Source organism: Myotis daubentonii, chromosome 20 (genome assembly GCF_963259705.1).
Source record: "Myotis daubentonii chromosome 20, mMyoDau2.1, whole genome shotgun sequence".
Classification (NCBI taxonomy): Eukaryota; Metazoa; Chordata; class Mammalia; order Chiroptera; family Vespertilionidae; genus Myotis; species Myotis daubentonii.
In genome coordinates this window covers 15,030,667-15,056,077 of record NC_081859.1, presented here as the reverse complement: position 1 = coordinate 15,056,077, position 25,411 = coordinate 15,030,667, and the positions used below count along the sequence as shown (strand labels likewise).

General features: G+C 44.7%; 1 protein-coding gene across 10 annotated transcripts in view; it reads right to left on the bottom strand.

Annotated features, from left to right (window-relative positions):
- The window catches only part of CDC42BPA (CDC42 binding protein kinase alpha), a 199,160-nt gene extending 190,197 nt beyond the window's left edge, over positions 1-8,963 (bottom strand). For 2 of the 10 annotated variants that reach the window (XR_009450251.1, XM_059677598.1), the window contains exon 1: positions 7,710-8,961. Coding sequence is in view for 9 of the 10 variants with exons in the window: in XM_059677598.1 (XP_059533581.1) it covers positions 7,710-7,887 (178 nt within the window). In the remaining variant the exon portion in view is untranslated. Of the gene's footprint in view, positions 1-7,709 lie in introns of all 10 variants that reach the window. The other 8 variants (XM_059677595.1, XM_059677601.1, XM_059677596.1 and 5 more) reach the window with 4 other exon arrangements.
- Positions 8,964-25,411: the final 16,448 nt, after the last annotated feature.

Below are 25,411 nucleotides of genomic sequence, written 5' to 3'. Positions count from 1 at the left end.
TAAGTCACCAGGAAAAAAAAACAAAACCTAAATCAACTTTCAACCTTTTGGCAAAATAAGCTACTACTATTATGCCCATTTTTTACAAATGATAAGAGAGAGGTTAAATAACTTGCTTAAATACCCAGTTAATAGCCAAAATCAGTCTGAATCCAAAGACTCTGTTATCGGTATCATTGGTTTAGAGCAGGAATATTTCAGAGGTATTCTACCTATAGAAACTCTGTAAATTGAATTACGTTTTATCACTATGAATAGAGCAAACTGAATAGAAGGGTGTGTGTTTTTTTTCATTGATAAGCCTACAGTGTTGCATAAGCAACTGGAAAGGAAACTAAAAGTTAAATGATTACACAGACTGAACTACTTCACATGTATTTTTTTTAATTTATTTCAGAGAGAAAGGGAGAGGGAGAGGGAGAGATAGAAACATCAAAGCTGAGAGAGAATCATTGATCAGCTCCCTCCTGCCTCAGCCCCAATGGCCATCGAGCCTGCAACCCGGGCATGTGCCCTTGACCGGGAATCGAACCGTGACCTCCTGGTTCATAGGATGACGCTCAACCCCTGAGCTACATCAGCTGGGCCACATGTTTGTTTTTTAATATATTCTTATTGATTTCAGAGAGGAAGGGAGAGGGGGAGAGAGAGATAGAAACATCAGTGATGAAAGAGAATCACTGATTGGCTGTTTCTTGCACGCCTCCTACTGTGAATCGTGCCCACAACCCGGGCATGTGCCCATGACTGGAATCGACCTGGGACCCTTTCAGTCCTCAGGCTGACGCAGCTAGGGTGGGCCACGTGTATTTTTAAAAGATTGCTTTCATCCACATAAGCAGCAGTACTTTTAACACAGTTAGACTGGGGGTAAGAGAAATGGTGGTAATGGGGAAGAATTAATGAGAAAAATAAATGTCTATCAGGAGCGAAAAGAAGACTAATTTATCCCGCTATAAGTTACTTGTCTTTAAGCAATCAAGCTGAATCCCTCTATTATTATTATCTGCCACCCTAGCACCCACAAGTTTGTAGTGTCACAGAGGCCTACCTGTTCACATAGTGCCGAAGCAGCACCAACTATATATGGTTTTCCTCTTTAATGAAAGGATTGTATCTTCTGGTTCCTGTATACAACAAATAACTGCTGCCACTTGAAAGCCATAGCTTCACAGATACAATGTTACAATAATAGCAGAGTTCCACATTAGTCCAAACATCTGAAAACAACAGATTAGCTAAAAGTTGTAACCTCTTAGACAAAATAATACTGAACACTATAATGAATTCTAAAGTTACATAAGTCTATGATCGCTCCTCTCAAATATCACAAAATAATGAATAAAATTGTTTCAGGTAAATAATAGTTTTGAAACATGTTACAATTATAGTAACTAAAGTTATAAGTGAGAATTTCCTTATTTATTGTGAATGCCTGTACTTGAAAAGCAAGTTTAATTAGAGCAAGAGGTCATAAACAGAAACTTTTCAGTAATTCCAAGGATTTCATAGGTTAATAGCACTGGTTCATTATTATATCTAGTTTCACTCTATTCTACAGGATGCTTTTCCTAAATGTAATTTTCACCAGCATCACTCTTGTGCTACCATGATTGTTTATATTTCAATTCACATGACTATCACACAGAAGACAATTAAAAGTCTCCAACTGCCCATCCAGTGTAGCTCAGTGGTTGAGCATCTACCTATGAAGCAGGTCACAGTTCAATTGCCGGTCAGGCACATGCCTGGGTTGCAGGCTTGGTCCCTGTTAGGGGGCGTGCTGGAGGCACCTGATCAATGATTCTCTCTCATAAATGTTTCTATCTCTCTCCCTCTCCCTTCCTCTCTGAAATCAATAAAAATATATTTTTTAAAAATAAAAGTCTACAACCACTAAGTAAAATATAATTTATTGAGATTTGGATTCTCTCTACAAACCACGCAGTATCCCAGTTGCCCTCAAGACTTTCTCTTAGAACCCTGATACAAAGAATAGCATGACCTCATACTGAAAGAACATTTCTCAAAGGGTGTTCCATGGAACACTTGCCATCCACCTTCCAGATACTCTGAAAAAAAAAAAAATGATTCCATAATCATATGAAATTATAATTCTAGGATAACCTGCAGTATTTTTAATGTTTACTTTTTTAAAAAACACTTTCCCAAATTTATTTATCTATGTAAACCTTCTCCTCCCCACCCACCTCCCTAAAGCACTTAATCTCTCATGGGTTTCCAGAACACATTTTGAAACTAAGGAGGGGTCTAGAGTGAAAAAGCCCCGATTCCAAAATAGAAGCAAAAAGTTCATAGGAGGGAGAATTAAGGGGCAACTATCGAGACTGGGAAGTGGGGAGCCAGGTCTTTCTGCCTCCTGTTACCCTGAAAGCCAAAGTGGTGCTCCTTTATAGCAGCAGATAAGCAGCACCAGAATGGGGCAGGGGCGTTAGACAACAGAGGGCCAGCCACGCCCCACCTATTAACTGGAAAAAGAAGTGGACACAGCGGAGAAGAGTGTGGAGCACGGAGCTGGGAAGGGCAAGCCTGAGCTCAAATCAGCATCGGAGGGGAAGAAACGGAAATCCCCTAGATCTGGAAAACAGTGACAACAAGACAGCCACTCGTATGTCCGGGATGACCTATCCTAATAGTGGAGTCATTCCAAAACAAAAGCCATTAGGGAAAGAACTTCTGGACTCATTAACAGACAGTAAACGCAGCTGCGCAATTCTTGGTGTTAGCGACCAAACTCGAAGTCACTCTCACTGGCAGTTTCATTAATAACAAGAGATGCGAAAACCTCTGGAATTAGCAAGTAGTTCCCACCTATTATCTACTCTAGCGTTCACGTGGAGTAACTAGAAGATATAACCAAAAAATGACCAACCTGTATAGACCGATGGAGACCTGTGGTCATTCCTCCTGTTCAAGCTTACAAAACTCTGACAATCAATGGAAGGCAACATCCGAGAGCCCAAAGGCAGGAAAGGGAAATGACAAAGGAATAGGAAATGAACCATCAAATACAAAGGAGTGAAGTTAATTTCTCTCTCCATTAAGTTCTTCTAAATTAAAAATACCCAACCATTCCCAGGTCAGACCAAAGTAGCAAGCCAAGAAAACAGTATGTTCATGCTCATGTTCCTACTCTTCCTCTCTTCCATACTCCCTCTTTCTCTCCAGGGATCTTGTCCCTCCCTAACCTTCCTCTCTTCATTAATTCATCAGACTGTGCTTTTAAGAAAAGGACCCATGTCTATCATCTCTTCACTGTTAAACAGTCACCGTATTTCAACTTCATCTACACTAAAGAGTTCCAAACTCTTTTATCCCAATCTACATACAGCAAGAAATACAAGAGTTTGTGCATAGCAATACTTACTCTTTCTACACATGATGTACTGGATATTTTCTATTCTAGTTTATTTAATGTTTTAAATGTTGGTTGGACTTTCAAACTAATCAAAACCAAGAGGATGAAAAACAATTATCTACATAGTCAATGTACTGTCAATCAGTGTACCAACAGAGAAAAGGTTTTGAAAGAAATTTGTTGACTGCCATAGAATAGTACAATAAAATATTAATTTGTAACAAGTTCAGTTATTTTACCACTAGAGGCCCAATGCACAAAATTTGTGCAAGGGGCTTGGCCCTTGCAGCCCCGCCCCCCTGACCATTGGTCATTCCAGAAGGTCATTCTGAAAGGTCGTTCTGCCATCCAGTCTAATTAGCATATTAGCTCTTTATTATATAGGATAACATAACCTGGGCTTACTATGTAATATTAATCAAGTCCTAGGAATTATGGGAAATTTCATAAAATTTACAACATACTATGCTATTTGTTTTTTGGTTTTACACTGCTATGCTAATGTATGCCTTGTAATTCCACATGAAATTCCTAAAATTCTCGAAGTGCTAATTCTGGCATCCCTGTTCTCACTCATAAAGCAATAGATTCTTAAAAACAGAAAAGAAAGAAATGGAAAAATAATAGCCACCACTTAGAGAACATGCTTCTACCATGTGCCAGCATTGTGTTAAATCAAATCGCTGTACTTATTCACTATTCTTCTTAGGAGAAACTATTAGGTGGCTAGTCTTGGGCACTAAAGGAAATAAGTGCCCACGCTATATTTCTGAGACATTTATAAGATCCTAATTGAGGATTTTAAAAAAATAATTTTAATCCTCTGTATTAAATGAACATATTGACAATTCGGTGTGATTAATAAACTCTACTCAGGAAAAGCTACTGATAAGGAACAGCCGAAGTGAAGGACAATATACCTTCAAAAAGATTCAGATCCTTCTAATCAAGTCATCACCTCACTTAACTGACCCACGCATGAAAAAAATGTGAATAATCTTTAAAACTATGCCAATGAAAGAAAAAGTTAAAACCACAGTACCTGCTGATGTACTCTAGCAACAAGTTTATTCATTGTTCAGGTTAGTGTGTGTGCTTGTGTATCACTGAACAAGCTATAAAATTACTGTTATTTAAGGTTAATTTAAATGTAATGTCACAAAGTCCAAGATTCAGGAAGTATCAAAAACCAGTTATCCACATATAAGTAGCTAGGATGTTTCTTTTGTATTGAGTAATACCATCTTACATCTATTTTTTAAGTAAATTGGTAAAGAATTACCTTAAACTCCCATTTCCCATTTCAAAGTAGAGGGTAGCCAATTGAATGAATAATAAATTTAGTTATTACTAGGAAGATATTTTTACTTCTACAACTCTACTGTAACTTATTCTAGAGTTAGACTACTGACATCAACACTCTAATTTTATGAACATACAAATCATAATTATTTCAACAACTTAAAAAACAAAGGAGACAAAACATAGTCTTTCAAGTCTTATTGGACATAACTAGAAAATATGTTTTATTAAATGGAAAGTGACCTATGGCCTTAGGGAAGTCTCATTCCCTTGCTCTATTGCTATTGGCTTAATCCCCTCATCCTCTCTGGAGCGCTACTTATTTACTCCCTCAAGCACTCAGAGCAAGGATGCTGCCAAATACATTCATCTCACTTTGAATCGTCATTTTCTTACTGTCATGACACTGTAATGAACAAAACATTAACTGTACCAATATACACGTGAAATGGGCCATAATTAGAAATAAAGTGAAAATGATGGAAATAAAGCAAGGTAGAATCTTGACTGACTCTTTTTTTAAAAGTAGCCTGTCATAAGCATAAAAATAAGGGATATCTAGATGATACTTTAATATAAATAGCCACACACAAATATACAGCATATATTATAAGGTATTTAACTACTACTGCTCTCCTGTTTCAAATACTGGATTTTTAAAACTCAAACTAAAAACTGGATCACTTTAAGTAAAATCTAAATTGACAAATTTAACCCCAACAAATATTCCCTGTAAATTTCCATTATAGACCCCCAAAAAAGTTTAAAAAATTAAATTGAGGTCCAGTCACTAGCTGGAAACTTTATTAATCTAATTGTTTTTATATAATGTTAGGCAATGAAAAAAAAAAAATAGGACAGTTCCCCAAAATGTAGTAATCAATTCAGACATGAAGAACAACTGACCTATTTCAATACTTAAATGAAGAGACTGGCATTCTTAAATAACCTAAATCCTCAAATAACTTAAAGATAGTAACTACTACTTATGGCACATCTTGACAGCTTCTCCATTTTGACATTCCTTTTCTTACTCTTTACCCAGACTTCCGTGGTTGGTAATTCCCACTTTCAAGACCTCATACTCCCAACTTAAAAATGACTGAGACTTAACAGACACTACCTGGCCCAAAGGTGCAAAAAGTCAGTCCTTAAAAATTCTGGTCTCTGGTTCTCTATCACTGAGAAACACAATAGAAGTTTACTTAGAAGACTGTACATTTTTATTATGTCCTATCAGATTTCCACAAAATATGAAGCATATTACTAAAACTGAATTTGTTTTAAATTGTGAAAAGTCCCTGGTTTAATATACTTTTAAAATATATTAATAAAAATAGAGTGTATTTGGCCAAATACTTACTTGACTTGTTTCACTTAAATTAAGTATGTATAACGAGTTTTTAAAATATATATAAGAAACAAAACCCACGGAAACATATTTAGGGGAAAACATCCATGAGTTATTCTGATAATACTGTACAGCAAAATATCTCAGAACATAAAACTACTACGTAAACTCTTAATACAAAAGGCAATTGAGCATAAGGTTTTCTCTTCTTGTCATAATTTTAAAATTATATTTACTACTGGTACATAAGAAGAGTTCTTTCACTATTCTGAAGATGAGAAAGAATAGATAATAGCAATCATAATCAGACTAGAATGAGTTCTTGAACCATAATTCAAGAACTGAAACCCTAATTCTAAAAGCACCAAAAACTTTTCTTTAAACCTCAAAAAGAACTCTCTAAAATATTTCTAAATTTATAAAACATGGGATGTAAAACTACATGTAATAAAATATTTTACTCTGCACATGAAAATAAGGCATACAAAACCAAAGTCAAAATTGTCTCACTCTTAACAGAGAAGTCACTTGAAAGATGGTTTAGAATTCTTCCCTTCCCGGTAAAAGTCTGGTATTCTGTTTTAAAAAACCATCCTATTCACTTACATGTAAGCAATCTTAAATGAGTGATTTACCTGACAAGCTAACTTTTAATGAATTTCAAATTAAAAGACAAAACAAAATAATCACCAATTGACTTTTACTCCAGGAACATAATGCTGACTTGGGAACAAAGACATTCTCGTATCAAAACTTCCCAACCAACTGAAATGCCTAGTTTTACGAGGGTAGCACAGCACTCCTGGGGCTGAGCCTCCCGAAGCCGCGCGCCAGGGCAGGGTGGGCGATGGGCACAGCTGGACGCGCGAATGGACTTGCAGGTAACATTGGCCGCGGCTGAAGGTCAGCGGGGAGCGCCCGCTCTCAGCCCTGCTCTCCCACTACAGCATCCGCGCTCGGGAGAACGAAGACAGAACGCTGACCGTTTTAGATAGGAATTAAATGCAGGGCAAACCAAACTTCAGCCAGGAGCTGCTCCCGAACACTCTCTCCCAGCTACCGCCACAACGTGTTCAGACATGTAGGTCACTTTATCCTACAGACACGGCAGTTTATGGCAAGTCCATGGGTAGCTGTTCCTTTGCTCGTCCTAAACGGGGATGAAACAAAACCCGCCGATACCCACCTTCGGGTTCCTGTTGACGTCAGCTATTTTAATATCTCCTCCCCTTTTCCAGAGCGATTTCCAAAGTCTGGGAAGGAATGTTTCCACTAATAAATACCTTTGCATTGAATGTCTGTTACACCCCCGGGAGGCATCCAGCTCTGCCCATCACAGAATTACTCAAAAGCTCTTAACTGCTGACCTAAAAACCTAAGTCCTTCCTCGTAAATTCCACATTAATTCGTGGCAACAACTGAGCAGCCTGGTTGTACTCCTGGGAAAATAGTCACCAAAACCTAGAAAAAAAAATTCTGGAATAATTGGTGTCTATTCTCTTATGGTGTGTGTGTATATATATATATATTTAAATATTATTTATATATTACATATGACATATTATGGCAATGTTATATATACTATATTACATACTTTATACCGTATATTATATGTTTATATACTCAGTTTACTCATAGTAACTCTCTATAACAATTACATGATAATGACAAACTCACCCCATTCTAGGTATTCCAGAATGTTCTTCTCCCTTCTCAGCGGAGAGTTGTTGCATTCGTCGTACAGGCAGATGAGAATGTCCAGCAGGGTCTCCACGCTGAAGCACTGCCCGTTGGTCCGCGCCGGCCCGTCCAGGATGAACTGCTCCAGCTGCCGCAAGCGCACTTCCCCGGACATGGTTGGTGGCTTCGGGTCCCGCCGGCTGTCCTCCGACCGGTGGGCGACTCCTCCGGGGAGGCTTTGAGCCCAAGTGTTAAAAGCTGAGGTTTTTTAAAAAAAACAAACCGCTGGTGATTCCAGCCACGGTCGTGCAGCGCCGGTGCTGAACCGAACATCCAACACGCCGCTGCCCTCACTTGACTGCCGCGTCTTCAACTCCGCGCATGGACATATAGGTGGGGGGGTGGTTACCATAAAATATATATCTGATACATTTTTTAAAGAATACAATTAAGTCGTAGATTTAAATAAAATAATAATTAAAAGTACAACGAGTCAACACTTCTTTCGGGGGAGGGGAGAGGGGGGATCAACAGCTCTTCTCCTTCATTCAAAATTCAGCTCGTGCAACCTAATCCCGACGCGAAGCCCGTTGCATCATTCATTAGGTCCGCGGCGCATCAGCCATTCGCTTCCCGGGAAGGAGGAGCGCGGAGCAGGGAGGACCAGGCCAGACGCCGGGAAGGGGGAGGGAAACCCCAAATCCGCTGCAGATCCTCGCCACCGCCGCTGGGCCGGTGCATCCGCGGCGACTCCTCCGGCGGCGGCGGGAGGAGGGCGGGGGCGACCTGCGGCGGCCGCGGCCGAGCACCGAGTCGCGCCCGGAGGCGGCTGTCCTCCCCCCGCGCTCCCGCTGGGTCACGGCTGTGCAGGGAGTCCCGTTCCCAGCGGATGCGGAGAAAACTTCATTTTTCTCCCGGCTTCTCCCAGGGCCTGGCGGGCGGCGCGCCGGGGCTGCGGGCGGCACTGGGCGCCGGGCCGGAGCGGCGGCTACTCGGCCGCCCGAGCCCGCTCCATGGCGGTGGTCGCGCTCGGCCGCTGGGCCGCGCCGGGCAGGGCGCCGACCTCCACACCCGCACCCGCCGCCGCCGAGGCTCCCGGCGCCCTGGAGGGGAGGGGGTGCTTCTCGGGGTTCAAAGCGCACGGGCGGCGGCGGCCACGACGGTGCGGGCGGCTCCGGCGGCCCCGGCTCCTCCCGGCTCGCACCCCCGGGTGAAGGGCATCTTCCCGCGGCGACGAGGGAGCGGCCAGGCGCCGGGGGAGGGACTGGTGCCGCGGCGAGGAGCGCGGAGGCTGCCGCAGCCCGGCTCGCGGCCACTCCCTTCCTCTCCCGCCCCCGCCCCCGCCTTCCCGGCCTCGCGCCCGCGCCCTGGGCTCCGCCAGGCTCCCGGCCCCGGCCCGGCCGCGCGCAGGTCCAATATGGCGGCCGCGCCCCCCGCGCGCACGCGCCCCGCCCACACCGCCCGCACGTCCCGCCCACGCCGCCCGCACGCCCCGCCCCCGCACGCCGCGCCCCCGCCCCCGCCGAGCCTGCGGGCCGAGGCCCTGGAGGAGGGTGGGGACCGCCTCGGCGGCCGCGCCGCGGAAAGCGGGGATGCGGGAGGACCTGGCGGGCGGGGAGCCTCGCCGCCGCCTCGCGCTCTCCCGGTCCCCGAGCTTCTCGAGTGGGTCGCGAAGCGGGGCGGCCTCCTGGTCCTCGGAGACCCCGCCTGCGGGCACGTTTAAGGGGCCCCCGCGGCCTTAGGTCCGGACAGATCTGCCCAGGAGAGTGCTCTCGCCGCCCCTCCCGGGCCGCCCCCAGCCCCCCAGTTCAGTTCTCGGGCTCAGAGCAGCCTTTTCCCGGGGGTCTCATTGCAGCGTTTCTGTGTCCGTTCCCGGGGCGAATACCAGGACGGGCTGTGCGCGCTGCCCTCCGAGTGGTGAGTGTGTGAACGCAAAGGACAGGATTCCCGAAGGGTCCCTGCGTGGGGCGCAGGGCTCCTGCCCCGGAACCATTCCCGCCGCCGCCCGCTGCTCCCAGCCGGGCTGCCTCCTGCAGGGGCCCCGGGGCGGGAGTTGGGCAGCTCACTCCCCCAGCGAACCCGCACCTCCCGAGCAAGCCCGCACCCGTTTGCGCACGCACACGCGTAACCCAATGGCACTGCAGAAATGGCAGCAAAGGCAAGTCATGCATAGCTACGCCCCCAGGCAGCTGAGGCCTTCCAGGTGGTTCCAATCTGGGTCTGAGAGGAGCACTCACATTTCTTGTGGAAGGCCCCATATTTAAATACTAGTGGCCCAGTGCACAAGTTTGTGCACACGAAAGGAAATTAGAAGAAATATTTTAATATCGCTATTTGCCCTTTCTCTATAATAGAAGTGTCAACCAAATTCACGGTCCAACAATGACAGATGGAAACACATGCGTGAGATTGGCGCCAGCAAGAGCTTTATATAGCTATTAAATATACTAAAAAATATATAAATTAGGTCACTGCATTTCTGTCTTTTACTCTCAAAATTGTCATCTTTAAAATCTTTCTGCAAAATACAGGATTGTGGGCTCAATCCCCAATAGGGGGCATGCAGGAGGCAGCCAATCAACGATTCTCTCTCATCATTGATATTTCTACCTCTCTCTCCCTCTCCCTTCCTCTCTGAAATCATTCAACATATATTTTTTTAAATCTTTCTGCAAAATAAAATTATTTTCTAGTCCTTTCCAACACCCATGTCCACAATTGCATCGTTTTACATGTGAATAATATGAAAGCTGAGGAAAAATTAGCAACGAAGGTCTAGAAAGGAAGTCTAGACATGAAGGCTAACAAATTATTCAAGTTGCTATGGTTCACAGAATAGTGTGGATTTTTGTGTGAATGTTGGACAGCATTATTTGCAAAGTGCTCTGATAGACAAAAGATCAGTCGTTTCTAGCCTGACGTCTTTATCTGTGGGCTAATCATAAAAGCATTAGAAAAGCAAAAGGGGGAAAAAAGCAAAAATCCTAACAGATAATCTTTAATATTTTGGTGTTCATTATCCATCTTTTTTATGCGTTTTAACAAAATGACACATAATAAAAGACAGTTTTATAGCCCCCTGTTTTCACTTAGCAATATGTTGTAAACATCTTCTCAAGTCAACAAATATTCTTCAATAACATGTTTTCTAACAGTGAAGCCAAGACATGTTAACATTTTCATTTGACCGTGAGTTAGGGTAGCAAAGAAAGGAGCAATTTCTTTTGCTTTTATGCCACAGAACTGGCTGTAAGCTACCTACTTATCGAACTTGTAAATAACTTTAGAAAAGAATTTAAAAGAAAAAACCTAAAACATGTTAGCTCTCCATAAATGGGAGCACAGTATATGAGCTACCGATATATTTCTTAATAAAAGAATCAAGCTGCCAGCCCTTTCTCTACCTATTCTGTTAGCACTTGGGTACCACCCACAGGCTAGAGTTTTTATATTTGCATAATAACCTTTACCACGTTGTTTAGTGAGGACAGGGGAGAACATATTTTTATTTTTTTTAAAAAAAACAAAACCACACACACACAAAGAGAAGGAATTAGGTTGAACCCAATCAATTTTGCTTGAATAATTCAAGCCCAGAGACTTAATAATTAACTAGACACTAAACACATTGTGCGGGTGTTACTTTAAATGTTCCGGTTGACGTGTGAACATGCTTGTTAATGAAACTGGTATTCAGCCAAAGAAAGGCGCGGCCCGGGCGCCCCACATCGCTGCGTGGCAGGTTGTCCTTTGGGAAGAGAGCCTGGAGGAGGTCTTCTTTGGGAAATGGTGCTTGGGGACCTGGGGAGCAGATTACACCCCTGCAAACACAATTTGTTTGAAACCATCAGAGAAAAGTTTTATGAGGGGGCTGGGCATTCGTCTGACCTTTCAGAAAAGAAAGAGGGCGGGAGAGGACGTAAAGATGCGAGAGTAAAAAGAATCAGACCGGACAGGAGTCCTCACGGTGAGTTCCAATGCAAGCTCTCTTCATCTCACCCCCCACTCCTGACCTAATTAATAGCAGGAGGACCGGTTCATCGATTGGTATTTGTAACAACCAGCTCCATTCTTACCTTGCTGTGTCTTAGTCCATTAGCTATAGGTTCAGTGATGGAGAACGGGCCCAAAAGCAAGGTGAATGAATGCACGCAGGGCTTCTTGCATAGTAAGGAGGATAGTTTACCACAGACCCCTCCAGCCCAGCCTACACACCCCGGAGCTACGAATGAATGGCTTGGTTTAGTGCCCTCTGAGGGTGAAACGCCGGCAAAGGCTTGTCCTCACTTCAAGTCTGGCTTCTGACATGAGTAATAGCAACTGCAGAGGCTTATTTATGGAAAAGGGAGGCTTTGTAATTAATAACGGCTTTCTTCACAGAACATTTACAGTGAGTGCATACTGTCCAGAGTACTTTGAAAACACAATATTCTATTCAATTGTCATGATCATGTGAAATAGAAAAACTATCATCTCCATATCATTGATGAGGAAACAGGTTTAGAGGACTTGGGAACGACCACAAAAATAGCAAGCGACAACACCATGCTGTCTCAAGGCGCGGCCAAAAGTCCTAACCACCATATGAGGTCTGAAAGGTCTACGGATCCCGAAAACCACCTCTCCCTCCTGTTGTGACTTGGAAGCATATATTTGTTAATTCACATATTTGAGCTTTAGAAATTGCTATTGGGGCAGAAGAGGAAAACCCATATGTGATGTGTCAGGATCCAGCCAGAAAAACAGAAATCAGCTGTGCATTTAAATCAGAGGAACCCTCATTCTGAAAAATGGCTACACCGGTGATAGAGGAACAGAGGAACCAAACAAGGGAGAGTGAGGTGGTCAGCAGCAGCCGCTACCTCCAACCCCTGACCAGGCTGGAGGGAGCTGGAGCCACAGAGCAGACACAGGGCCTACTAGGGAGCAGCCCCAGGCCTGAGAGGGAAGGAAGGTCCTCTGGCCTCCACTCTCCCCGCACTTGCCTGGAACACAGAGCTTGTGAGACCTGCATGCATTGTCCCGCAAGGTACACCGCTGAGCAGGCAATGGAGGAGGAGTGGCTGTCAAGGCAAACAGGCCAAGGATTGGCACACAGATGACCAACCCGGTTTCCATTTTACTCAAAGAAGATAAATCAATAAAACAACTGTTTTCTCTCCGAACAGCCATGCAGTGGATTTTGAAGTGGCAGGGTTTTAACATAGGGGAGACTTTCACTCCTCCCTCTTCATATTTATTTTGCTTTTTGTTTTAACCCCTCACAAAGGCTAAAGAAACCATCCCAACAAACCCTTTTCACCTAGGGCACGTTTACTCAGACAGACAGACAGACAGGTTCGTAGACTCAGATGTGTCACTTGCTTATCAGGGGATCTTGCCCAACTTGTCCTGTCTTTAAACCTCTCATTTAAATTTCTCATTAAAGCTCTACATACACAAGCCCTACTACATGTGAAATTTTCAAAAACATGTTTGGGGTCAAATAGTATAATAGAGATATTGTCCTCTACTACATCTAGTTAGTAAACTTGAACAATAAAAAGAAAGGTGGCATTCTCTTATAAATTCCATCAGCATTGACACATTTGGCAAAAGACTCCTTGGCCGAGTATGGTGACAAAAACCAAGCCGGTTAATAAGCCAATGTGTTCCTCTCAGCCCTGATGTAGGGCTGGAGGTGACACAGCCAGGGCCAAGGGGCTGGCAGCCAAGCTGAGAGGTAGAGAAGCCAGTTACCACACTCTGGAAATCTCTCCGGCCAAGGTTACCAGAGACTTCCACATGACCAAAGCCAGCCGTCACTCCTCAGTCCCCGTCTCATTTGACCTTTTAGCGGTATTTGAGCACAGATCAGCCCTCTTCATTGAAACACTTTTCTTCACGTGGCTTCTGCTCTCTCCTCGTTTTCTACTGCCTCACTGGACACTGCTTCTCAGTCTTCTTTGCTAGGCCCTCCTTTCTTACAGATCTCCAAAAGTGGGAGTGCCCCAGGGTTCAGACTTTGAACCTTTTCTAGCCGATTTCAATGAGTCTTAAGGACTCAAATGCCATATAGGATGGCTTGGAAAACACGTCACAAATTCTACAACACTCCTCTCATTCAGAAGTGGGTCTTTATTCCCTCACCTGGAACATAGGCCAATCTCAGTGACTCACCACTGGTAACAGATAAAATGCAGCAAACGTGACTGTTTAACTTCCCAGGCTAGGCTATTAGGGCCATGCAACCTCGCCTTGTCCACTGGAAAACTATCCCTAGAACCCTCTTCTGCCATGCAAGAAGTTCAACTTTGTAAAAAGTCCAAGGGTCTTAAGGCTGCCACGCGAGGAGGGAGCCCCGGCCACACAAAGGAGCCACATGTAGACAGACAGTCAGCCTCTCTGAGCAGCACCCGCTGCAGGCAGATGACTGAAGATGCCTCCAGAGGCCTCCAGCCCCAGCTGGCAAGTCACCCAGCCAAGAAGGCCTCCCAGCTGAGGCCCCAGTGGCCTGGAGCAGACAAGCTCTCATCGCAACACCTTTTTCAAATTCCTGGTGCACGGCATCGATGCACCTAATAAAACGATTGCATTGAGCCGCTAGATTTTGAGGTGATCTGTTATGCAGAAGTAGCTGCCAGAATAATACATAAATGTTTAACCACTTCCAAATTTATGTTTTTTATCTGAACCTTTCCCCCAGATTCCAGACTTATCTTTCTAACTGCCTACTTGATGCTTGCTTAACGGCAATGTGTTCAAAATAGAAGTCTTTAACCCAACCCTCCAAAACAAAAGAATCCATGAGCCTTGCCCAGAGTTCTCCATTCCAGTAACTGGCACCTTCATTGACCTAGCTCCTTGGTATTAACCCAAACTCTTCCCTCTCTCTATTAGCAAACACTGCCCATTCTACCATAAAAGCAGGGGTAAAATTCTAAATAGCTAATAACTATAATGGCAGGGGTTCCAACCAACCAAAATAGATGTGACCACTTCTCACCACCCACTGCTGCCTTCACATCCCAGGCTCAGAACCCTCCAATTGCCTCCCATTATACTTGGAATAAAAAGCAAAATCCTGCAATAGCCTCAAAGGCCCTCCATAAACTGGCCCCTGAAGATCCACCTCTCCGATTTCATCTCCTACCCACACTCTCTCCTGTGCCCCTTTTCAAACACTACACACTCCTGCTCAGTCTTGGCAATTTGCCATTCCTTCTGTCTGGAACATTCTGCCACCATACATCCACAGAGCACATCCCCCACCCCATTCAAGTCTCGGCATCAGAGAGTCACTTCATCAGAGAGGCATTTCCTGGACAAGCTCTTATAAACGGCAGCCCTCCATCCTGCCATTCTCTATCCATTTATCCTGCTGTTACATAGCACGGACGATATGGCTTTAGGTTTTTTGGTTGTAGTTCCCTTGAATGTTTGTTTATTGCCTGAGTCTCTCCGCTAAAATGCAAGCTCTCCATGAAAGTAGAAATGCTGTAGCTTTCACATGGCATTTATGAAGAGACCAGGCTCTACTTGCTCTGGGAATTTGTCTATATCATGGAAACTCCCTCAGAGACCTGGGAGCGGGCACTGCTCTCTTCCTAACCAAGAGGAAGCAAGGGGCTTTTTCCTGTTGAGCTGCCTGATAGGATATTTGTTCCTAAGGAGATAGTAGTGCTACCAGCTCTCCAAGAACTCCTTCATGACAGTTACATCAAGTGCCCCCAAGAAGGTGGTCTCCAGAACCCTATTATCCTAACAGAACAACCCCACCAATTCCTAAAGCATAGAGCAACAAAGACATTTTTCTCCAAGAAAGGTGGATGGTTTGTCTGCACAATTTAAACGTGAGAGAAGAAACTTTAGATAAATCATTTAGTTTGGGGAAAATGGGGCGTGATAGCAATGTCGTTTGTTACTCAATGGCCATCAAGTAGCAGACAACAGCTAACATTAACTGAGCAAACTTTTAAGTCAAGCACCAAACTCAGTCCTAAGAGGATTCACTGAAACTCCTTAACAACCCTACAACGAAGAGACTAGAATTATTTCCCGTCTTCTTCAGCTCAGCTGCTGTAGCCAATTACCACAGACGTACTGGGTGGCTTAAACAGCAAACATTTATTTCTCACAGTTATGAAGGTTGGGGAGGTGTAGATCGAGGTGCTGGCTGATCTGCTTCCTGGTCAGGGCTCCCTTCCTGGTTTGCAGACGGCCTTTCTTCTCATAGTATCTTTTTTTTTTTAATTGATTAAGGTATTACATATGTGTCCATATCCCTTTGCCCCCCCCCCACTCCCATTTATACCCTCCCCCCCCCCCCCCCCGTGTCTCTGTCTATTGGTTATGCTTATATGCATGCATACAAGTCCTTTGGTTGATCTCTTCACAGGGCAGAAAGCAGAGGGAGAGGAAGCGAGCCCTCCCATCTCTTCTTACAAGGGCACCAATCTCATTTGTGAGGGCTCCATCCTCACAATGCAATCACCTCCTACAGGTCCCACCTCCTAACACCATCACATTGTGGTTTAGAATTTCACCGCATGGATTGTGTGAGGACACAAACACTCGGTTTGTAACATTTTCATATAGAAAAACTAAGGAGTAGAGAGATCAAGTAACTTCACCAAGATTATGAAGCTGATATTTCAACCCAGGCGAGACTCGCTCTGAAGCCTGCGTGCTGAAATCCTTTGCTAACCTACCTCAGAGCAAACTAAGAGAAACCAATGGCAATTAACTGATTAGTAATTAGACTAAGCCCTATTGTCTAACCAAATGAAGGGAAAACTAAAATGACTTCATTATAACCTTTAAGCATAGAAGACAGGAGTTTGGGTCAATTGTTTTCCAGATAAAGAGCAAAACCAGAGAGAAGAACAATTTTATTTATTTTTCTTTATTGATTAAGGTATTACATATGTGTCCTTATCGCCCCATTGCCCCCCCCCCCCCGCAACTCATGCCGTCGTCCCCCTGTTGTCTGTGTCCATTGGTTAGGCTTATATGCATGCATACAAGTCCTTTGGTTGATCTCTCCCCCTTACCCCCACCTGGACAGTTTTATTAAAATGGGATATTTCATGTAGACAAAAAGAGAAAATCTTAATGATCAGGTTGGTAAATCAGACACTAAGAGATCTTGTGCAGTTTTCATCTCTTTAGAACTTAAAAAATGATCATTTCAATTCAATTGCAACAGCCATCTCTCCTGAGTAGTGTGGAATCCACCTGCCAGAAGGTGAGGGGACCAGAACAGATGCACCCACCAGGTGCCACTCAGCAATAAGAGTCAGTGCGTCCGCACCAGCGTGGGGACTAATTAAACCACAGTCAGATGGCGGAGCCAGCGATCATGTCTGCGAACAGACGGTGACCTCTCGGTGACCCAGAGGATCGCAGCATCAGCAGGGAGAGGCCGAATGAAATCAGGCACTGTCAGCAATGTTCCTTACCGTAAAAAAAAAAAATATGACAATAATAATGGCAATAAAAAGTATCAAGACACAAATCCACAAGTAGGATGGTTGCTGGAGCACCCCAGGCATTCGTGAGAATAAGGGAAATGAAAATTCAAGAAAACTAAATCTGAGCTATCAGAAGGGCTTTCCTCAAATAAGAAAGGCCCCAACATTATAAACTACAAGCAAAAAATCATGCAGAAGAAACAATGGAAAAGCTCTAAGTACTAAAACCTGGGACTCATTCCAACCACTTCTTCACATGCTAGCATGGCACAGGTCAGGATAAAAAGCCAGGAGTGATATTACGGAATGATGTTAGAAGAGGCAAATTAAGCATGTTTCCTTTTCTGTAACATTAGACACGCCTGTTCTTCAGATCCTTATTTCTCCTAATGATAACATGTTACCCTATATGAACAATTGACGGCCGGTGGACTGTTTTCACAGCAATGAAGAACCACCATGTCCTTTTGCTCACCCTGCCTTATGAGAAGGGCATGACTATTTAATGACTAACCACAGTGCAAGGTACCAGGTATGACTGGAAAAGTACGTTCTCTTAAAAATAAATTATCGGGAATATAGAACCAAGATGGCGGCATAGGTTAACGCCGGAGTTTGCTGCTTTGAACAACTACTTCAAAAGTGAAACTAAAACACGGAACGGACATCACCCAGAACCACAGGAACGCTGGCTGAGTGGAAGTCCTACAACTAGGAGGAAAGAGAAACGCACACGGACACTCAGAGGAGGCGCAGTGGTGAAGTCAAATTCTGAGGTGCGGAGTGCGCGGAGCGGGCTGGCGGCGGAGGGTGCGGTTGGCGTTTTCAATCGGGAGGGAGTCGCAGACTCTGAGCACCAGATCCGGGCGAGTCTTTAGGGACCCAGACTCAAACGGGAGAAGCGGGACTGTCTGGCTTCGGTCAGAGCGAGTGCAGCTTTCTCTCCCAGCTTTGCAGCGGGTGCTGGGACCCAGAGAGGCAGAGCCCCTGGGAACAGGACTGAGAGCCGCCATAACTGCTCTCTCCGGCCCACCCTGTTGATCCTGTGCGACCCACCCCGCCCAAGCCCTGCACAGAGGCATTTGCCGGATAGCCTCAGGCAAAGGCTAGATTAGCACCTCCCTAGAGGACAGAAGTTCTCTCACTGCTGACACAGCTGATTCTCATAGCCACTTGGCCTGGAGGTCAAACCCTCCCTGGAATTAGCTACAACAATCAAGATTGAACTATAAGACTGCGAACAAAGACCACTAGGGGGTGCACCAAGGAAGCATAACAAAATGCGGAGACAAAGAAACAGGACAAAATTGTCAATGGAAGATATAGAGTTCAGAACCACACTTTTAAGGTCTCTCAAGAACTGTTTAGAAGCTGCCGATAAACTTAATGAGATCTACACGAAAACTAATAAGACCCTCGATCTTATATTGGGGAACCAACGAGAAATTAAGCATACACGGACTGAAATAACAAATATTATACAGACGCCCGACAGCAGACCAGAGGAGCGCAAGAATCAAGTCAATGATTTGAAATGCGAGGAAGCAAAAAACATCCAACCGGAAAAGCAAAATGAAAAAAGAATCCAAAAATGCGAGGATAGTGTAAGGAGCCTCTGGGACAGCTTCAAGCGTACCAACATCAGAATTATAGGGGTGCCAGAAGATGAGAGAGAGCAAGATATTGAAAACCTATTTGAAGAAATAATGACAGAAAACTTCCCCCACCTGGTGAAAGAAATGGACTTACAGGTCCAAGAAGCGCGGAGAACCCCAAACAAAAGGAATCCAAAGAGAACCACACCAAGACACATCATAATTAAAATGCCAAGAGCAAAAGATAAAGAGAGAATCTTAAAAGCAGCAAGAGAAAGAAACTCAGTTACCTACAAGGGAATACCCATACGACTGTCAGCTGATTTCTCAACAGAAACTTTGCAGGCCAGAAGGGAGTGGCAAGAAATATTCAAAGTGATGAATACCAAGAACCTACAACCAAGATTACTTTATCCAGCAAAGCTATCATTCAGAATTGAAGGTCAGATAAAGAGCTTCACAGATAAGGAAAAGCTAAAGGAGTTCATCACCACCAAACCAGGATTATATGAAATGCTGAACGGTATCCTTTAAGAAGAGGAAGAGGAAGAAAAAGGTAAAGATACACATTATGAACAACAAATATGCATCTATCAACAAGTGAATCTAAGAATCAAGTGAATTAATAATCTGATGAACAGAATGAACTGTTGATTATAATAGAATCAGGGACATAGAAAGGGAATGGACTGACTATTCTTGGGGGGGGAAAGGGTGTGGGAGATGTGGGAAGAGACTGGACAAAAATCGTGCACCTATGGATGAGGACAGTGGGTGGGGAGTGAGGGCGGAGGGTGGGGCGGGAACTGGGAGGAGGGGAGTTATGGGGGGGAAAAAAAAGAGGAACAAATGTAATAATCTGAACAATAAAGATTTAATTAAAAAAATAAAAAAAAATAAAAAATAAATTATCTAGGCCAGTGGTCGGCAAACTCATTAGTCAACAGAGCCAAATATCAACAGCACTTCTTTAAAATAGACTCGCCCAGGCCGAAAACTGACTTTGACTTCTGGGCACAGGCCACAAAGTTTCAATCGCACTGTACACGCGCCCGCACGTGGTATTTTGTGGAAGAGCCACTCTCTGGGGGCCAAAGAGCCGCATGTGGCTCGCGAGCCGCAGTTTGCCGACCACGGATCTAGGCGGTGATAAAACTACTGCTTTGTCCTTACTAATACTTTGTACTGAAAGTAGGGTTAACCATCTCACAAAAGTATTAGCTGACCATTCCCAAGTATTAGCAACCACCCCTAATTTTTAAACCATTATTAAGTTCATTCATTCATTCATTCACTCAATAGTCATTAACCAAGCCCACAGTCTATATCAGGAACAGTGTAAAAAGTATAAGTGGATGATGTTCGACTTTCATTGTATTAATCCCCAAAGATATACTTATGAATTGTAAGCAATGGTATTACAATATTTTTTTATATTTTATTGATTTCAGAGAGGAAGGGAGAGGGAGAGAGAGATAGAAACATCAATGATGTGAGAGAATCATTGATTGGTAGCCTCCTGCACGTCCCCCCCATTGGGGATCGAGCCCACAACCCGGCATGTGCCCTTGACCGGAATCGAACCTGAGACCCTTCAGTCTGCAAGCTGGACACTCTGTCCACTGAACCAAACCAGCTAGGGCATTATTGTTAATGTCCTTCTAATTGGAAGAGGAAGGTTGGCTGGTAGGAGGAGACGAAGCAGAGAAATTCCCCAGAAAAGCTGAATCAGAGTATACCTTTTGGTAAACTTTGGATTACTCACAGAACAGAGCAGACAGAGGGAGTTTTTCCAGATAGGGAGAAACAAAAAGGCCACATCAGTGCTGTGGGAGAAGCAAGCCAGGCCAGCAGAACCAGGCGCCCCTGGGAAGGGACAGAGAAACAGACAAGCAAACCCACGCATGGCTAAGTGACTCTGAGGAGGGCGACTCATACTCAAGTGGCCAATTCCATGAGGATGGGTGGGCGGGGCCACTTCTGGGAGGAGGCAGTGATGGTGGCAGGTGGGTGCGAGGAGTATAGGTGACGGTCCTTCTGGGTTAGGGGGGCACTGGTTCCCAAAAGATGTGGGAAGAGGACACAGAGGCAGGACCCATGCGAGGTTCCACGTCCCAGCCAACAAAGGAAGAACTCTGGCTCCAGCAGGGAATTGGAACAGAAACCCAAGCCAAGATGCGAAGCCTGACATCCAAGCTGAGCAGGTAGAATAGGGTCAGGCAGAAGCTCTCCAAGGTGTCTGGGAGCTAAATGCTACTCTGGGCCCACAAGACCCAAGGTGTAGGAACGAGGGCCTATTTCAAGATCGTGTGACCTAATGGTCAGAGCTGTCAGGGTGCCAGGAAGGCCAGGCTTGCCCTGCTCATGGCCTATATGGAGTGGAGTCTGAGGGTCATCGCAGCTGGCATCTGGTTAGGACTAAAACAGCCATGGACTGATGCCACTGCCTCAACCACCTCCCTCACCACCCTACCTTGATGCCTGACAACTTCAACGGTCGGACCATTGCTTGGGTTAAGGTCAAGTTGGGGGACATCTTTCACAGGCGGATGCAATCTAAAGCTTGGCTTGACCTGACCACTAGTGCATGGACACTCAGTGCTTTGTACCCTGGAGATAAAATGCAAATAATGCTTCTCCCTTCGTTGGCTGCTGGGCGATCCCGTTCAGGGGAACCTCTGAAGGTTAAGTAATAAATGTGGCGCCATGAGCCTTGGTTTAAAAGCAACTTAGCCGTTGGAAGGAAAGTCCTTAGAAGAGTACAACTCCCTCAGCACGAAGAACAACAGGTGGTGATAGGCCGAGGCTCCTGCTAACTCTTTCTCCACATTCTCATTCCGCTTATATATTGAGCGCTCCCGTCTCCGTGACATTTGAGAACACAGGCGATCCTCTCCCCAACTTTCTCTCACTATCTCCCCCTGTTTCTGCCTTAGCCTCACTCCAGTCTCTGCTGATATATCTCTCCAGAGCCGTTTCTGTTTATCTCCCTCCTCCTTGTCCTCTGCCTACCTTCCTTCCCCCTTTCGCATGCTTTCTCCTTTCTAGCCTTCTTCCATCTCGCTGTCCCCTTTTTTCCCCCCCTTACCTTTCCACTGCCTTCTTCCTCCTTAACTTCTCATAATAATAAGTGAGATTAAAATATTTATTAGCTATATAAGTCTCAATTGCAGGTGGGGGTGGGGGTGGGGGTGGGGGTCCTTTCAAGGAAGGAAGCTCCTGTTAAGGGCATTACTTGAGACAAGTAACATGAAATTAGACTTGTTCACACATTCATCTAGATCAGTGGTTCTCAACCTGTGGGTCGCGACCCCTTTGGCGGTCAAACGACCCTCTCACAGGGGTCACCTAAGACCATCCTGCAGATCAGATATTTACATGACGATTCATCACAGTAGCAAAATTACAGTGATGAAGTAGCAACGAAAATAATTTTATGGTTGGGTCACAACATGAGGAACTGTATTTAAAGGACCAGGAGGCTGAGAACCACTGATCTAGATCTAGATGAACTATCTTACCGAGAAGAGCCAGGGCCGAAAAAAGAGAATGCCAGGTATGTACTTTTTCCTGACAGTCGGTGACAGGTAGAAGGATGAAGACAAGGCCTGTGCATGGGACACTCCCTAAGGGCAGTGAGAATGGAAAAATCCAAGCAAACTTTCAGCGGGGAGTCTGCCCTGAACATGTTTCTCGCCTCGCTCTTTGATCCTCACAACACCCCTGTGACTTAGGCAGCGTTATTACACCCGATGAGGAAACAGGTGGCAAAAGGAAGTGACAGCTGGAACTGGGACCCAGTCTGTCGGATACCAAAGTCCACGGTGACAGAACAAAGAGAACCCTCACCAGCTTAACAGTTCCATCTGCCAGAGCGAGGCCAGGTTGTAAAAGGGAGCCCCTGACAGTAAGATAGTCTGAGGCCTCCTGGTCCCATTGGACACTCTCATTCGACATCGCACGAGTGTGCCGGCCCGGACGTGGAGCTGAATAAGTAATCATGGAACGCGTGAACAGGACTCAAAGCAGCAGCACTGGGATTTCTGAACTGGAAAAATCATTATCTTACCCAATTCAGAAGTCAAGCAGCCTCTGCGTAAACATTCCCAGGGACAGCCCTCCTACAAAATAAGAGTCACGGCTTGGCCACACGTTGGCCCAGCAACCCATGTACGCACCCAGAGGCTTTAACATGCTTTCCTGATACTCCTGCTTTTGTAAAATTTCATCTGTCATTAAATCTTTAAAAATCACCAGAATGTCATGTGGATATACTCACGACTACTGAGCTGTGCACTTCAAAAACGGTTAAGAGAGTACATTTTATTTTGTGGTTTTCATAATTAAATATGTTTTAATTATCAGAATATAAATATTTATATAGGTGAAGTACACATATGTCATGAAATTTGGTGGCATGGACAAACCATTCATTTTATTTCAGAAAAAAAAGGTTACTATGTACTGGGTGACTAAGCAAATCTGTCTAGAAGCCTGACTCATAGCTGTTAGCCATGCTGGGTGCCCTGTCAGTGCCCCTCTCTTACATCTATTCTTTCGTAAGTTTTAGTAACTCATATTTCTCTTCAGGCTTCTGTGTAGCCATAAGTTTCCATTTTTCCATTGTTAATATCTTACCATTGATTCAGTGTGATCATTTTTGTTCTCACCAGATTATTTCTTCAATGATACTTTTATTGGGGGATTTTTATGTCTTAGGTGATATATTTACTAAGCTATTCTCCTTATGGGACAGTACTTTGTATGTACCTTTAACCTACCCCGTGTTCTCAGCTCTTTAGAAGGGATTTGTGATTAGCTTATACCAAGTCTCAAATGGACACGGAATACTGTGCCTGTTTTGCTAATTATGAATCTAAAAGTCAAAAGCATAAGGAATTTACTTGATATCATCCCACTCTCGCAGCAAAAGTGGGACGAAATAAAGCCATGGCCGTGACTTAGAAGTCGATGCTCATGTTTCAGAATCTATCACGTCTATTCTACTTTCATCACATGACCCGTTGGCTTTCTTGAGTCTGTACTCACAGATATCTGATTAAATTGGGAAATTGTAATGCTAATGTACAAAAGTTTTACTTATGGGAAAAGAACAACATGTCTTTTATTTTTTTTCATTTGAAGTTTGTAATGAAAGTTGTATATAATATTACTTTATTCCTGCATCTTCTCAATGGTGTCTCGCTTGTACTTTCCCTTTTTCTTTCCTACTTGGCGAGATTTGGCTTTACGTTCAAGGATCTGTGTGCGTCTTTGTCCAGCTGTAGTCTAGTGATCACCGCCCTGCTGGGGTGAACGCCCCCATGGACAGTTGTGCCCTTAGCTTCCTCCCGTTACACTCGTTCAGTGGCATATACCTTCCTGTAAAACGGGCTACTTTGCCCGTTTGCTGCCCTTTGCAATGTCCTCAGACAACCTGAGCTTCATCATCCTTTCGGATGGGCCTGGATCGAACACTGTACTTCTGTCTCAGCTCCTTGGGAAGAGGAGACATCATCTTCCTCTGAACGTGGGAAGGTGCATTGAAATGCCTTTCATGGTTCTTGCTCCGGTCAGAAGTCACAAAAGGGACTGAACTTCATTTTGACGGCTGGCGCTTCTACGGTGGCCGCAAAAGGGAAGAACAGAACAACACGTCTTTAGACGTGTTGATCTGCATGTGGGACAACAGAGGAATAAAGCTATCATGACGCAGCATCTGCAGATGGTGAAATGGAAAATTCTCCCCAGGATCATTTCACAGGCCCAGCCCAGCACCCACAAGGCCTCTGCTTAGAGATCCCAGTGATAAGGATGTCAATGCTTTTCACAGTATCTTTATTGCTTGGTAAGCCTACTTTTATTGTGAATAATAAATTATATATTGTACCAGTTAGCAATTGCTGTTGTTGCGTAACAAACCACTTCAAAATCATGGCCCTGGCCAGCCTTCTCAGTGGTTAGAGCGTCAGCCCGAGAACTGAAGGGTTCGATTCCAGTCAAAGGCACATACCTGGATTGCAGCTCCCCACCCTGGTAGGAGGCAACCAATTGATGTAGCTCTCTCCCATCGATGTTTCTCTCTCTCTCTCTCTCTCTCTCTCTCTCTCTCTCTCTTCTCTCCCTCTTGCCCTGCCCCCTTCTCCCCCTCCGTTCCACTCTCTCTAAAATCAATGGGAATAATATCATCCAGTGAGGATTAACGAAAATAATAATCATAATAAATAAATAAAAATACATAATATCTTTAAAAAAATGTGGCTTAACACGACCATGTCTATAGCGCATGATACTAGAGCCAGGAGTGCAGGCTCTGGTTTGCGGTTCTGCGAGGCGCCTTCATGCATCTGCGGCTGCAGATCCGCTTTGTCATCCTGGGTGAGCTTTCACACGTCTAGGGCCTCAGCTGGGACAACTGGGCTGGCTCGGCTCCGGGCCACACAGTCTCGCGCTCTCCCGCAGGCTAGCCTGGACTCGTCCCCGTGGCACAGGCAGGAGTCCCAATAGGGGAGAAACATACCAGGCCTCCGAAAGCCTATGGTTGGAATTGGCTCACCATCGCTTCTGCCACATGATATTGGCCAAAGCGAAACCACACGCCCAGCCTAGGTTCCAGAGGGTGGGAAGAAGACACATGATAGAGTGTAGAGCC